Below are 15704 nucleotides of genomic sequence, written 5' to 3' on the forward strand. Positions count from 1 at the left end.
CCTGCCAGCCCCGCATTTACAGTGGGAAACAGCAACTTTCAAAAGTACGATCCAGGAGTGCCACAGATGCAGACATAGGCACCAATTCCTATTGGTCCTAAGGAGGACTGGGAGAACTTCCCTGAAAACTGGCACATGCCGTACACTAGCCTTTGGGTGAGTTGTTGGGTCAGGTGAGGGGATTCTCTCCAGTGAAAGAAAGCTAGGAAGGGCTACCTTGGCATCACGCTCAGTGCTCACCAGAACAGGGAGCGAGATGTCAGATCATTCAGCCCAAACTGGAATTGCAATAGCTAATGGATGGCTCCTTTGGAATTCCGGCTCGTCACATGGCATTGCAGTCCAAGTTAGTGGGGGCACAGCTGCTTCAACTGGTTTTGCATCTTTCAGCATTTCTGTGGACACCTAAATGACACAGGGCTAGTAATCGTCAATTCAGACATCTGCACCGTTGCTCCATGTTAGCGGAGTTTACCTCTTTAATATGCAAGATGGTGCCATTGGGTGGCCGAACAAACACTGGCCGGTTATCATTAATGTCAATGATCTCCACCTCCAGCATGGTGGTCCCCCATAAAGGTGGCCTGCCTCTGTCAGTAGCCACCACTGTCAGGTTGAACCTCTCGTAAGACTGCAGGTGTCTTCGGGATGTGATAAGCCCAGAGTCTTTATCTATCTTGAAGGCCTCTGGGGATAGAAGAGACAAATTTATCACTCGGGGCCCTCTGCATGACAAAGAGTGACATGAATTATTGTATGGTATAAATTAGCAAGCAGACAGTGGGAGTGGAGTCATATAGCCACCTAAGAGCCTCTGGTGAACAGATGAATACACCATAATTCACTGGCTGAAAATTATTGGCTGCAGAACCCTTGGTCATATCAACACACTAAGTGTCAATCACTTTAAGCTTAAGGACCCTACAACCAGTGGGGCCAACAGCCACCCCAGGCCTAGGGCAAGGTGTGGGGCATGGCTCTGCACCCCTGAAAAGGGAGGGGGCCGAGACCAGAAGGGTGAGGCCAAGGGCAGTCAGCCCTGAGTGCCACCCAGACCTCAAGGCTGGGCAACTGCACTCTTTGTCCCCCAACCCCCAGTTGGTCAGGCCTGCCTACAGCGACGAGTACTGTTTATGGAGCACATCATCTTTCCAGGTACATCTGCTCTGAAGTGTCGACATCCCAGTGGCATGCTGGAGTTTCAGAGAATCCCTTAAAACCCGCAGAGGCTGTGGCTGTTCTCAGTGAAGATTTAAAACTCACAGGAGTTATGTTTATTTTCAGTTCCTTTCCTAGTCCACTTGCAGCCCCCTTGATGCTGCAGAAAAATGAGGGTGAACGCACAGATTTCAAAGTGGGCGTTCCTTCTTTTTCCTATATACATATGTGGCCTCTGACCTTGTGCCTATCACCTCTCAGTGAGACTTAGTACTCTGGAATTCATGCGCTGTCCGTAGCTACCTCAAAAAACAACACACCCTCCACCTTTTCCTGGTTTTTATTTACGTAAGAGGATGTGTAGTGGGCCCACTGCAGGAGCAGGAACTCAGGAAATGGCTCACTTTTGTGTAACTAGGAAGCCTGGGAAGCAGCAGCTTTGGGTGTGGTAGACAACGAGCGAATCGGAGACAGAGCAGAAGTGGAAAGGTCTGCAGAACTGCACTGCACGACCCAGAGGGGAGCAGAATATTCGTTGGTGTAGTCGTTGCGTGTGGGTGCGGCTTGAGTGCTACGTTATTAGCATGTGAAATGGGAAAAATGATTTGATCTCTGTGTTCTCTTAGATCACTCCAGTTTTAACTCCATTTTCCCCCTATCACTCCTGAAACATTCTTGTGTCTTTGCTAGTGGGGCTGCATACCCACGCCAGGGCCCTCGATGCTGTAGGTCACCACTCCGTTGTCACCCTCATCAAGGTCCGTGGCTGTCATGGTGATCACAGATGTCCCCGCTGGCTCATTTTCATACATACTGGTGCTGAACTGTCGCTTGGCAAACCGGGGCCTGAAGTCATTGATGTCCAGCACTGTAATCAACACCTTAAGCAAAAGCAAACTGGTCACGTGGAGAGAGACACCGGTGATCCTACAAGGGGCTGGAGAACCAAGCAGCTGCAGTGGCCCTGTCAGACTATCGACTCCTCTACCCTAATACCCTTATTTTCCTTATCACTAGCTACTTAATTTTGTCAAACAAAATGCAGCCTGACTCCAGCAATAACAACTGCCATTGCCAGGTCTCCAAGCACCCCTTGGGACAATGATTACAGCTGCCCACACCTGGCAGGAATGGAAATATCTGTTTCAACAGAAAGTCCCGTCTAGTTACTAGACAGCCCAGATTCCACATCATGGCCTCTCCTCAAGCTGGGCAGCAGCCGCTCTACTCACACCATGGACAACTGTGCTTTGTCAATGGCATTTGGAGCATGACCGATTTCTCCAGTGAGGGGGTCGGGTGGTGGATTATTGCTTAGGGACAACCATATGAGATAATTTTACTAGTGAACAGAGAAGCAGGCCTTACCAGAAGGCCCTGCCCGGAAAACTCTCTGCCCATTGCAGGCCTTTTAGACATGGCCCTGTCCCTCTAAGCAGCTGAAGCTGCTGCACATAGAACTGATTGGCAGGCAGACATGAGGAGGAGAGGGCAGAGGAGCTAGCTCCATATACTGTGGCAAATGCTCTAGTCAGAACTGAGAGCGCAGAGTTTCTGAGTTTCTTCTCTTCCAAGAAGCTGCAGCCTATGGTATGGGCAGCATTTCCGTCTACAATCCAAGATGTGGCCTTGGAGAGAGTCTGTGTGGTGACTCTAGGCAGTTCTGGCTGCATTCAGCTCTGGAAGCTAGAGTCCCTAAGGGCATTTATTTACTACAGATCTTCCAGGGTTCAATTTGGTGTGCTTAGTAGTAGGGCTACTATATAAAAAGATGACATCTCAGGGAAGGAATGTATCTGTATCAGGGTGCACCAACTCACACTGTATTCATGTGTTATAGTATATATGGTACATTAATACAATGTGAGCTGGTAGATACTGATACAGATACACTCCCTTTCAGGGGTGTCCTCTTTTTTGAAAGGCCAAATATGGTAACCCTTCGTAGGGACACGTGAGACGAAACTATCTGGGGTCGGCAGTTGATCCTTGTACTCCTTAATATTGTGAAGAGTAAGAGAAGTTGATGGGAGAGTTTCTTCCATCTACCTTTCTCTGTGGGGATAGCCAAGTAAGCTGTTTGTAGATAAGTCAATTCTAGCTACACAGCCGTGGTAGCTAGAATTGTGTATTTATACTAGACTGTAAAGCCTAGTATAGACCTGACCTGAGAGAACTAAAGGGTCTGTCTGTGTTCAGTGTCTTCCAAAAAGAATCCAGTTTATATTCTGAGACCTGTATCTTATTACAATCACTCCAGAGCCCACGGGCATCTGCATTCTACATGCGCCTGTCTGTTGGCCATACTGTATTTTCTGAGGCTGTCTGAAACAAAGGACCTCTATTGCTAGAGAGGAGACAGGATATGATCGCAGCTGCTCCCATTTATCGCAACCGCACCGTTGGGCTTGTCTGGAGACTAGAATGTAACCACTCAAATGCCACTTTGTCCCCACAGTATAAAACTCTAACAACTCTCCTCCAAGGTAACACCAAAAGATTTATTCTTGAATTGCTGGCACTTCCTTGTGGGCTGCGTTCTTCTATACTGCCTTCCTCTGTCTCTTTCTTGGGCTCTCCTGCTTTTTTCCCCATTCACTTGCACCACTTTCTTAAACACATCTGTGCATGGCCACTCGGTCTCATACCCACACGTATGTCTTTGGCTGCTCCCTTTTCTCCTACTCTCTAGAAAACAAATGCCTTGCGGCAGCCCAAAATATACAGGCAAACACATGGGGCTTTACACTTATGGCATAAAGATGTGTCTTAAACCCATCCCAAGCCAGCTTTGGTACCTGCACAGAGTTCTCTCGTCGGTTACTAGAAATAGCCCCAGGGTTGTCCCTGGCTACAGCAGTCAGTGTGTAATGATCCTTCTTCTCTCGGTCCAGGGCCGACAGGACATAGATATCACCCTGCAACACACAGACCTTCAGAAAGTTGTTGGCCATTGGCATGTCATTTCTGTGGGGACATTGACATGGGGTCCTGGCCTATACTTGTTAATATCAAATGATTATTTTAACAGAACTAGGAGGACAGACAGGACAGAATTACCTTCTTCAGGCTTGACTACTCCCTGCTAAAGGGGCAGAGGAATATTGGAAATTTCTCTTCCCCACAGTTTCCCACATGCCATATCATGCGATTTGGACCCCAGAGCGCATTCTGTTTGCAGCAGACCCCCTTCCATTTAAAGTGCTTCTGGTCCCACATCCCCATTATTAGTGCAGTACAGCTCCATTCTTCACCTCTTACCGTGTTGGGGTTTATCCCAAACTTGCCCTCTCCATCTCCCAGGCTGTACTGGATGAGGGCAAAGCGCCCAGAGTCCGCATCGGTGGCTCTGACCCTCAGGATGACCGTACCCAGTGGGACATCCTCAAAGACTGACTTCTGCAAGTGCAGGAAGAACAGGAGACTGACACACAAGTAAAAACAACAAAGCATTCAGAAGAATCAGTGTGTTTGGAGGATTAGAGAATGGTCTCTGTTCATTTTATGCAGGGAAGGTGCAGCTCTGAGGCATGGGGTCTAAAATGCTCTCTGAATTTTAACCATCAGATTCTGCAAATTTTAAGCTTTCCTTTAAAATCTGGGAATATTTACCCTTTCTGGGTGAGAACAAAACCTGCAAAACTGAACTCTGTGCAGCACCTATCAATCCTGAGTCCACAGAGAGGGATATTGAAATAATAGCCTGGAGATAGGTATGAAATGGAATACATATACTGGACTTGACACTCACTCTGGAATCTAATGATGACAAGGGAAATACCAAAATTTGTCCTCTACGTTGCTGCTTACCATTTGAGCAGAAGTATACACTTAGCATTCTTCCAGTGCAGATTTAGCTAAACATTCAGGCTATTGCTTTTATTTGGGGATACATTTGTATCCTGAAATAGAAATCACATAGCCAAATGCCGCACTCAAAATATTGGGGCTATTTCGAACACGGTATTTTGTTCTCGGTAACCCTCACCATACGATGTTCGAAATATTGGGAAGTTGGAAATAAGCACTTATTTCAAACTCTGGTCCAGTGTAGCCTGCACCAGGCTCTAAATAAGATGCCTTGAAATAAGTTATGCAGTAAGTCTGGGCCTGGCTTTCAAAGACCACTTAAGAAGTGTCAGATTGGCAGCTTTGCCCTTAGTTTTATTATTAGTATTATTGCTCTCCCCTGTGTATGGATCTCATGGGGTTTTAAGTAGCAGGCACTGTGTGGTACGCGATATTCTGGCCTGCAAACATCCAATCTACCCAAATGGCCAGGTATGTGCCCCTCCCATCTGCCAACCCCTAGCACCACACACCTATTCATACATCTAAATCCCCTTCACCTGGTAAGAGGTCTGGCTGAAGATGGGATTGTTGTCATTGATGTCCACGATCTGGAGATACACAGGGATCTCCGCTGATCTCCGTGGAGAGCCATTGTCTGAGGCCCGGACAGTGAAGTTCAGCCACTGCACCTCTTCATAGTCCACTGTGCTATTTGCAATAACCTTCCCTAGAGAGAGCAGACTCTGAAACAAGAACCCTTCTAAGCCCTTCCACCGTCGGCAATATCATACAAAACACAGGTCAGTAACTCTCATCTCACTGCTGTAATGTCCATTATGGAGCCAGGGAGAGGATGTTCCCCTCGTTGTACATAGGCCTGGATCCTGGACACTCCCAGAGAATAGGGTCCACTGCTTGAGACAATCTCTCCCTCACCACCACTGGGACCAGAATCAACAAGGCTGAGGGAGACAGTGTGGGTGGCAGGGGACAGCAGGAAGAGCTGGGATAAGAATGTGCAAGCTGTTCAGTGCCGAGGCTGACAGCTGTAAGGAGACCGCCTGGCGGGTCAGGCACATGCCCTCCCGGATCTCTTGGCACATGAAGTAAGGTGCCGTTCAATGTGAGTAAGGATGGCCGTGATCTGGTCCTCTCTGAATCAGGCTGTGTCACGACTGTACAAAAGCCACCAACAGACTAGTCCTCACCCGCGTTCCCTGTAAGCTGGGTGCTTGTGCAGCTACTCAGGAGAAATTCAGGTACCACCCAGCTGATCAGCAGAGTGCCCACAGCTAGGTTTGTGTTTCTCCTGGTGGTGCGCAGTCACACATGGCTCACGTACATACAAATTATTCTACACATAGATGGAAAAGATTAGCAGGGCCACTGGGCCTCACCTCAGCATCTGCCTTCATTCCTTCCCCACTGTTCCTTTGCTAGATTAAGAAGCTCACAGGTGAGAACAGAAATTCCTTATTTCCCCTCCCCTCCACCCACCTACCTGCTGAGAGGTCTTCAAGTCGGGCATACCCTTCAGGTGAAAGGTTCAGCAACTCATAGGTGATCTGCCCATTGGCACCTTTGTCTGGATCCACCGCAGACACAGAAATCAGGGTGGTGCCTGGTGTGGCCCCTTCTACGATCCTCTCGGTGAAATAGTTGGCCCCAAAAGGACGGAATCGGGGAGTGTTGTCATTGACATCCAGCACATTCACTGTCAGCTTAGCTGGGAGGGCAGGGGAGGCCGGGAAAGGCATGAGAGTAGAAGTGGGAGGAGGAGGAGATGAAAAATAGACAAGTGGAGAGTGGTAGAGAGAGAAAGAAAGGAGGGAAGGTAAGTGAGGAGTGTCAGAGCCTCAGCTGATGGAATTATGCACCCCCACTGAAGTCATCAGGGCTCAGCCGATAGGAGGATCTGGCCAGAAAATTTACATTTATCCCCATAACTTCAGGGAGGGCACTGGGCTTTTGCAGAAGCTGCTCTGCACACAGGTTGAAGCCCTACTTTGTCTGTTTCTCATATCTAGATCATTGCTGGGAGACAAGAAGGGACATTTCACCGGCTGCTTCCAGAAATAAGGGCCTGACTCATTCAAAGACCCTATAGCAGGTGAAAATTTCTAGTCATTCATATTCCCTAGAGCAAGTAATTTTCTCAGATGGAAGGAAAAAAGACAGTAGTTTTCCCATCACTACCATTCTGGTAAAGACACTTGGGGCTGAGCTTCTAAACTCTTGCCAGAGTTTTGCAAGGTTGCCACCACTTACAGCTTTCTCAAAGAGCTGCAGTTAGACAGAACAATGGAGTCTTCCTACTCAACAGGTAGCAAGCCGCCACGGCATCCCAGAACTCCTGACCACTGATTTCAGTAATGAGCATTACTAGCTGTGTGACATTACTTATACAAAGCTAAATATCAGTCCAGTTCCCACTCATTTTAGCACTGCCTTAACCATGGCCATCTTTTGACAGTGCTGAAATGGGGTGTCATATTTGGCTCGATCAATTATAAGCACTTATATTACCAGTAGACACCATCCCCAGCAGCCTGCAGAAACAGAGACACAATGAAATGTACCCTCAGATCACACTGTACCCTCCTGGCTAACAGCATTTGCCCTTAGTCACAAAACATATTAGGAAATGAGCTTTTGGGGGACAGACCCACTTCTTCAGATCTGGGAAGTTCTGATAAATGAAACTGGCAGTTTGATCTGAAGAAGTGGGTCTGCCCCATGAAAACTCATCACCTAATAAATTACCTTGTTAGTCTACAGGACTGCTTTTTTGCTTTGTGAATATACAGGCTAAGACAGCTACCTCTCTGTGACTGCTCTTACAGTGTACGTGAGCAGCCTTCTCTTGGCATGGAGCCTACAATATTAGCAGGGGGTTGTTTGGTTATGAAGAAAAACAGATTTTAAAAACAAGCCCCAGGGGGACAGTAACAGAAATAATGCAGCTTTGAAGCGGAGGATGCACCCGCTGCTAGCCCAGTTTTTGGGTGCCCGTCCACCTCTGGCAGTCATCTCCATCATGAAGCATTCATTGCTTATCTAGTTCTGAGTCCACACTTTGTCCTGACCTGCACACCTGCTTACTCTATTCCTGGGAATCCCCTTGGCAGAGGCTGCAATCGTGCCAAACTGCAGCCTGATCTGATCATGTGGAAACACAACCATTCAGGGCCTCGCCTGAGAATCTATTACTTCATTTGGGCATATGCAACCGGCTTTAAAGCCAGCTTCTCAACCAAAATACGCCAGAGCCTGAACTGATTGGCTGCCCAGCCGGATGTTCACACTAGAACATGAGCTAGCTGGGCCTGTCTGCAGCAGGAGCTCTCTTACCGTTTGGTGTGCTGACTGAACGATCAACGACTTCGCTGGCATTATCATGGACAGAGATGGTGACTTCATAGGTGGCCACTAGCTCCCTGTTGAGGGAGGACTTAACCTTCACAGCTCCTGCAAAGCAGAGAAGGAAAGAAAACCACCACTCACACAGACTGTAAACTCCGCCGAGGCCCTGCCGGAGTCCTCTAGGCAGCATGGCACAGAGCACCAACCTCTGAAACCCTCTAGTTACTCCACATTTTCTGCCTCTGTGCAGCGGCCTCCTGGCATCCCCTATGCTATTCATAGATTAAGAGTAAAAAGGCAACAGGTGAAAATCCAACTGATAAATGCAATTCACCACTCTCCTACCCTGCCCCAGAACGGAGCAAAGTAGACATTAGTCGGCCATAGAAACTGGGCGTGTCTGTGCTGGGCAAGGTGAATTCTGAACTTCAGCTGGTGTCGAGTGAATAGCTTCGCTAAAGCCGTCAGAGCCACCTTGTTCTTTGTTTCATGCAACGCCCTCGTCATGGCCACCATGCTGAGCTAGGCAGGTCTCCTCAAGCTGTGTCCCCTCCTGTCCGTCAGCTCTCCAAAGCTGAGCAGGCACTAAGTCAGCCCAGCTGTTTCACAGCACAAGGCCCTGCGTCGTGAAGAGGCGTGCGCTCTCGGAATGCGGTCTCGCCACCAGTGAGCCGTCTCTTCTGTCCACCTCTCCGTTGCCAAAACACTGCGAGCAAGGGACCACTTACCACAAAGGCTCCCCCCAGCCCCAGCAGCAAGATGCTGCCGAGGAGGTGTCCACAGTCAGTCTGCGAAGGCTAACAACAGCCAGCTGCATGTGTCAGGGCCTCTCCCTCACAGCGAGGGGCAGCCAAGCACCAGCTCAGGGTGAGGGTGACCATGGTTACAACTGAGATGGAAGGAGACAATGGATGAAGCAGAGTGAGGACTGACAGACAGATTTACACAGAAACAGTGAGATCAAACCTGCCTCGCTGACAGCCGTAAGGAAAAGAAAAGGACTAGTTAGTTAGCTGGCAGCGTGGTGCTGTCAAAGTGCAGCTCGCAGAGAGGGCAGGAGAGTGAGGGAGACTGGAGAGAAAGGGACAGACAGACAGAGAAGAGTGGCAGGAGCAAGAAAAGGGTAGAGAGAGACAAAGGGGGAGAGGGGTGACCAAGGGAGGGCAGGGAGTGAGAGCAGCCGGGGCGGGCAGACGCAGAGGGGGACGAGAGAGGCACAGTTATACAGCTCCTCTGGTTCTTGTACCTGTTTTAAAGTCCACGGCAAATGACCCCTGCTGGCCCAGCACGAGAGCATTGGTGTCATCCTTTGCCAGAATCTCAATGATGTAATACTCCAGCCGAGGGCTGAGATCCTTGTCTATTGCTGTGACCTGGGCGATGACGGTGCCGGGAACTGCCGACTCGGGCACACTGACGGTTTGGATTGGGTTGATGAACTCTGGGCGGTAATCATTGATGTCCTCCACAAGGATGTTGACGGTGGCAGTGCCAGAGAGAGGGGGCATGCCTCGATCCACCGCCAGCACTGTCAGCCTGTAGGTGTCCCTTTCCTCTCTATCCAGTGTGATATTGGCCACTTGGATTACACCGGAATCAGCATTGATTAAGAATTTATCCTGAGCTCCACCCTCAATCCGGTAGCTCAGCTGCTGGTTGAGGCCACTGTCTGCATCTGTAGCCATTACCTGAAGGACAGAAAAACCTGGGGGGAGGGTGGGGGAAGAAGGAAAACCATGTGCTAACACGTGAGGCTTTTCATTCATCTAGGCATTAGACCACGTGAACCTCCAGGCTAGAAAAGTCCAGCATCCTCTGGTGAGAGTGGCCAGTGCTGCAGGCTGCCAGTGAAGCTGTAGTACCTCTTTAACTCAACTAACTCTGCAATACTATAGTACTCTGGGAAATTTCCTCCTCTCACAGCTGTGCCTGAAGAATGGGGAACACCTCACGGGCCCTTGCAAGCACCAAGTACTCATCACATGACAGCTGCAAGCAAAGCCAATAAAGGCACACATAAAATCAAACTGGTGACCTCTGGCTTATTCATCAGGTGTCAGAGTAAAGCACCGGGAGGAAATCAAAGGTTGTGGGGGGCAACAAAGACAAGATTAGAACCAGGACAACTCTGTAAAGATGACTGGCAAATTCTTCTTCCTGGGTCTGACCCATGCAATGGAGAGACAACTGAGCCACTCAGATGCAAGTGCTTGATGTGCAGGCCCAGAACTACTTGAACAAATCCACCATTATCTAGAGGGCCACAAGAACATCCTGCTCTCTGTGTCACTGGAAGCACGCAGAAGCGCCCTGCTTTGCACAATCCCATGATGTCAGACTGTGCACAATATACATGCATCACACCTACATTATGAAAAGAGGAAATGTGCAACGCTAACCAAAGAATGGAACTGAGCTTCACTTCGGTAGCTGGGCTCCTTGAGGGAGTGCAGCCTGTGACTCTCACTACAGAAGAAGAGACTCTTCCCCTCCTGTCTTAGCTGTTGTGCTACCGGCAGGGAGATGGCAAACACAGCCCTAGCTCCCGCAACTCCCTTTATATATAGTCCCTTACAGACCCTGACAGACCAACCCCGGGATCCCCCCCACCCTGCTATCTTGTGTCCCTTTGCTTTCCCCATGCCTAGTGTCGTCAACCCATGCCCTGTCCCCATTGCCGTTCCAGCTTGCTCCCACACAGTGGTACCAGTCTGACCTGGGGGGCTGTTTTCCTGCAGTCGCACTGTCACCACTTCCGGGTTAAACGTTGGCCTGTTGTCATTGTCATCCAGGATGGTCACAGTGAGCCTAGCCGTGCTGTTCAGCTTGCCAATATCCTCAGCCACCAGTGTGAGCTCAAGGCTGGGGTCCAGAAAGGCTTCCCTGTCAATCACTCTCCCAGGTTTTACCAAAATGACACCTGGAGGACAGTAAAAGTCCAACAGGAAAAAAAAAAACAACCAAGCGGCATCATCAAGTGCGAGTGCAGACAGGATTCAGGTGTAATCCAACAGCTTTCAAGTGCTGGAGACAGCTGTGCCTTGCAACTAACAAGGTGGCCAGCCACTCTGTATTTCAGAGAGAGCCTGCTGTGACTGGAAGACTTCGAACGAAGGAGCACATGGCTTGCTTACCTGTTCTGTGGTCGACACTGAAGAGGTCCGCTGGCCTCCCCAGCAGCTGGTACCTCACCAGTGCGTTGACGCCCTGGTCATTGTCCAGAGCTAGAACTGGCCCATTGAGCACTGTGATGAGAGTTCCTGAATTAAATAAGAAGTGTTAGCAACTGGTGGCGTGGCCCCTCATGGACACCCCCTCCCCCAGTGACTTGTGATTGATAGCAACAAATGAATGAGACAAACAGAGGGAGGCGACATGAGACAGTGAAGTAATGGCTGTTGCAGCCTTGGCAGACTGACTCAAGAAACCCATCAGGAGAAGTCTAACACCCTGCTAAAAACAAACAAAGCCATCAGACCCTTTGAACCAAACCAGTGACTTGAAAGGTATTTCCCAGCATGCTCACTTGATTTGCTCCTGAATTCATGTGGATGTATGTGTTTGTGTGTATGCATCTGTGGCAGGTACACGGACTAGGGCTTGTTGGAGTTTGCTAGCTACTTTGGAGTATATTAGTCTCAGTGTCATTACCAGTAGCCAAGAGCCTTTAAGGAGTTTATGCTCCCTGCCAAAACAAAGACACTTACGATTTCAGCATGGAAATTATTTTAAGGGGAAAAAGGGAATATTACTAGCTGTCAGGGGATCCAAACAAAGTAGCTTCTGCTATAAAGTTCAGAGGCCAGATGCTTTATTCTACTACCTCTAAAATTAGAGGGTTAGAGAAGCTACTTGCCTTGTCTTGCTTTATAACAAGAACAAAATGCTGCCACATTTCAGCAAAACATGACACCAGACAGTTGGGCAGTTTGGTTGTCCCAGAACATTTAGCTTCAGTTCAGAACTCAAGCTGGTTTTGCACCACACAGCTGGTGATTTCTGGACAGGTGGAGTTCATCAGCTAGATGACAAAATAGCACATTTGCCTAATGCCACCCAGAAGTCGGATTTCTGAAGGGATTGTCCTGTTGTGGGACAACCAGGTGACCAGCATGTTACCTTAGTTGGAAAAATATGCACTTTCATAAACTGATCCAGTCTTTTCTCCAGGTTTATCTTCATCACCCTGTAACATCTTAGCCCCTCATCAATACCCTCCCTTACAGAAAGTAAAACATGTCCCTGCTCAATGACATTGTCGGCCTTCAGTTAACAATGTTCTATAGCACAGCCCAGGAAGGAGGGACTTTCTTCTCCAGTGGCCTTCCCCTCTTCCAGATGGAGGTAACTGGGATGGGTTGAGAATTAAAGAAAATTCCTGCAAGTTTAGAATCATATATTAAAGGGAGGAGATACCCACCTGCCCGGGAGTTCTCCATCACCTCTGCCTGATAGGAGCTCTGAGTGAAAAGCGGCCGGTTATCATTTTCATCTGCTATTGATATCACCAGCAGGTCAAAATCCTAAGGGTGTATGAAAAAAACAGAAAAGGGGATAGCGACTATTACACCGGCACCTCAATTCACTTCCTTCATCCTGCATCTCACCTCCCCCAATTCAGCACCATGGAGAACCTAGGTCATGTGCAACCATGGAACGGCAACACCAAAACATACCATAGCATCTGTAATGCCTTTACCTGGACATCTGGGCTTCATTCCCAGTCTGGGAGAGCAGGGTAGGGGAATTACACAGTCTATAATATCATGGTGGTGTCAAATGGCAGAACAAGGAATAAGTGTCTGAAGTTGAAGAGGGAGAAGTGTAGGCTAGATACTAGGAAAAACTATTTCCCCAGGAGGGTGGTAAAGCATTGGAACGCGTTGCCTAGAGAGGTGGTGGATTCTCCATCCCTCGAGGTTTTTAAGTCCTGGCTTGACAAGGTACAAGGTCCTGGCTGGGATGACTTAGTAGGGGTTGATCCTGATTGAAGCTGGGGGCTGGATTAGATGACCTCCTGAGGTCCCTTCCAGCCCTGTGATTCTCTGAGTCTATGATATGCCTTAAATGCAGTTCCTTGGCTGACCCTGGCCAGCCCAGATTCTGCATTACTTCTATATTATGCCCTTTGGAATACAGGCTTCACAGCTGGGAACTTAGGCTCTCAACATGAAAGGGTTTAAGCCATGCACACAGTGTCTGTGGAATTAGAGAAAATATTGTTTCCCATGCCTGATTTTATTTCCAGCAGTTCAAGAGTTAATAAGGGGGAAAATGTGACTTCCCAGCAACCTCTTATACCCATCCGGCTCTGCAGACCATGAGCAAATGCCATCTGCAATCCTACTTTACCTTACTCTTGGTCTGACTGCAGAATGTAGCCTATCATAAAAGACAGCCTGGCTACCTTCAGACTGATACTCTTATGTAACAATATTTTCCTCCACTTAAACATCTTCTGTTGTGCCCTTGTGGGGGAGATTATGAGGTCAAGCCGGTGAAGGAATGTGCTGTTAGCAGAGATGGCAGCAGGCCACTTGCAGTTTCCACTCATGTCTTTAGAGAGGAGAGGGGTCAGGCCATCAACAGCCTCCACCCCAAAGGTACCTTTGACATGAGAACTTGGGCATGCAGGCCATCCCATGAGTGTCCTAACAGTGGTGGGTCCAGTAAACTATGCTACTCAGCCACAATTACAGCACAGAATCCTGGAACTACAGAGCCGCATGCTAGTATATCACCTTGTTCCAGAGGGATGCCTAGAAATTCATAGCACAGAAAAGCTGCCTAATCTCTACTTGGAATGCAGCATCTAGTTCTCCCTACTATTTCCAATCTGCCGTATCTCACTCCGTTTTAGAGAGGCCAGGTGAAGCAAGTGGGTGCCAAGAGACCATTAGTGAAGTAAATGCTGAGTAAAAGTCTACTAAGAACTTCCTAACCAGCATGAAAACATTTGGTGTGATTGTCTGACCTTGGGGGGAACTCACAGAGAAATGCCCAGGCCTGGGTCATCTGCCTCTGGAATTCAGAAGTTAATTTGGGGGTGGAGGTTGCCATATACAGTGTTTTCAGTGAATAGTCCACTCATCCCCTGATACCATAAGAAGTCTCTTCCCCTGCTGCTTCCATGGAGAATTCAGTACTGTCCATAATTACCCGCCTGGCATTGCGCGCATTCTCAGGATTGTCCCTCACTGTGACAGTCAGTCTGTACTCAGCCACCAGCTCCCTGTCCAAGGGACGGTTTACATAGACTATACCAGTCTGGTGAGGAAAAAGAGAAGGAAAAATATCAACTAGAGATGGGCCTCCCCATGCCACACTGATGAGAACAGCTTATGTCACAGCCCGAGGGTTCCCCTGTTACTGTGCAGCAAATAAAGCCCTCTGCAGAGTTCATGTCTGTGCCAGCACATGCAGTGTGGGGAGGCCTATACACAGCTACACGCGGTGTTGCATGTGGAAGGAATGAGAGCATGACACTTACAGTGCCGTTGATGTGGAAGGTGTTTTCTGCATTGCCAGAGGTTATGTTAAAGGTCAGAAGGGCGTTCCGTCCACTGTCAGCATCATGGGCACGGATGCGGGTGACAAAGCTGGAGACAGGGGTGTTCTCGCTGATCGTGAGATTCATCGGCAGGTTGAGGAGCACAGGATCGTTATCGTTAATGTCCAGCACGCACACTCCCACCATGATCTGAGATATAGGGAAGAAGATCCTGGATAGTCAGGCAAACGCCATCTGCATGTCAATGTCTTCTCATGGCTTGGATTCCTGAAAGGACTCCCTCTCTTCTTCCAGCCCACACTCAAGCTCTGTGCTTCCTTTTATGTCAGGAATTTGCTACCAAACCTGCCACAACCACCTCCCTCACCTCCTTCAATTCGCCCTTACCACACAGGGACAGTGAGAGAAAAGGGAACAGACAAATAAAACAGAAATCAAATTCTAAACAAAAAATCATGGATTTTACAAGGAAGGTGCTAGCATGTCCCCTTCCCCCTTTCGCTCGCTAGAGTGCAAGCTCTTTGAATCGGGGACTTGCCTGCATGTTTATCTGTATTTTGCCTGGCATGTGGAAGGATATTCAATAGATAATGTTAATGCTGCTTCTCCTCCATGTCAAAGCATCCATGACTCTACACCACCACCATCTCAGCTCTTATCCCCTTCAGAACTCTCCCCTGCCAGACTCACTTTCAGCTTCCTTCATCTCCTTCACACATTCCTGACTGTGTCTGAGGACCATGGGATTTGGCCTAATGCCGAACAATAGAAAGAGCAGAGCACCAAATGCTAACCCTAAGTAAGAATGGAGTACTCAGATGGTGAGCCCAACTCTGTCAATGTGGCCTCCTGAGCCCCATCTGAGACAGGCCATATCTCT

General features: G+C 48.6%; 1 protein-coding gene across 2 annotated transcripts in view; it reads right to left on the reverse strand.

The window, feature by feature from the left end:
- The window catches only part of CDH23 (cadherin related 23), a 549671-nt gene that overhangs the window by 20166 nt on the left and 513801 nt on the right, over positions 1-15704 (reverse strand). The window contains exons 43-55 of one of the 2 annotated variants that reach the window (XM_074999481.1): positions 14804-15013; positions 14473-14580; positions 12734-12836; positions 11448-11573; positions 11030-11233; positions 9560-10018; positions 8302-8418; positions 6452-6676; positions 5508-5677; positions 4420-4557; positions 3957-4076; positions 1862-2039; positions 476-687 (exon numbers count right to left, since the gene is read on the reverse strand). In XM_074999481.1, coding sequence (XP_074855582.1) covers positions 476-687; positions 1862-2039; positions 3957-4076; positions 4420-4557; positions 5508-5677; positions 6452-6676; positions 8302-8418; positions 9560-10018; positions 11030-11233; positions 11448-11573; positions 12734-12836; positions 14473-14580; positions 14804-15013 — 2370 coding nt within the window. Of the gene's footprint in view, positions 1-475; positions 688-1861; positions 2040-3956; positions 4077-4419; positions 4558-5507; positions 5678-6451; positions 6677-8301; positions 8419-9559; positions 10313-11029; positions 11234-11447; positions 11574-12733; positions 12837-14472; positions 14581-14803; positions 15014-15704 lie in introns of those variants that run through there. The other variant, XM_074999483.1, reaches the window with a different exon arrangement.

The sequence above is a fragment of the Carettochelys insculpta genome, chromosome 7, assembly GCF_033958435.1.
Source record: "Carettochelys insculpta isolate YL-2023 chromosome 7, ASM3395843v1, whole genome shotgun sequence".
NCBI classification, from domain to species: Eukaryota; Metazoa; Chordata; order Testudines; family Carettochelyidae; genus Carettochelys; species Carettochelys insculpta.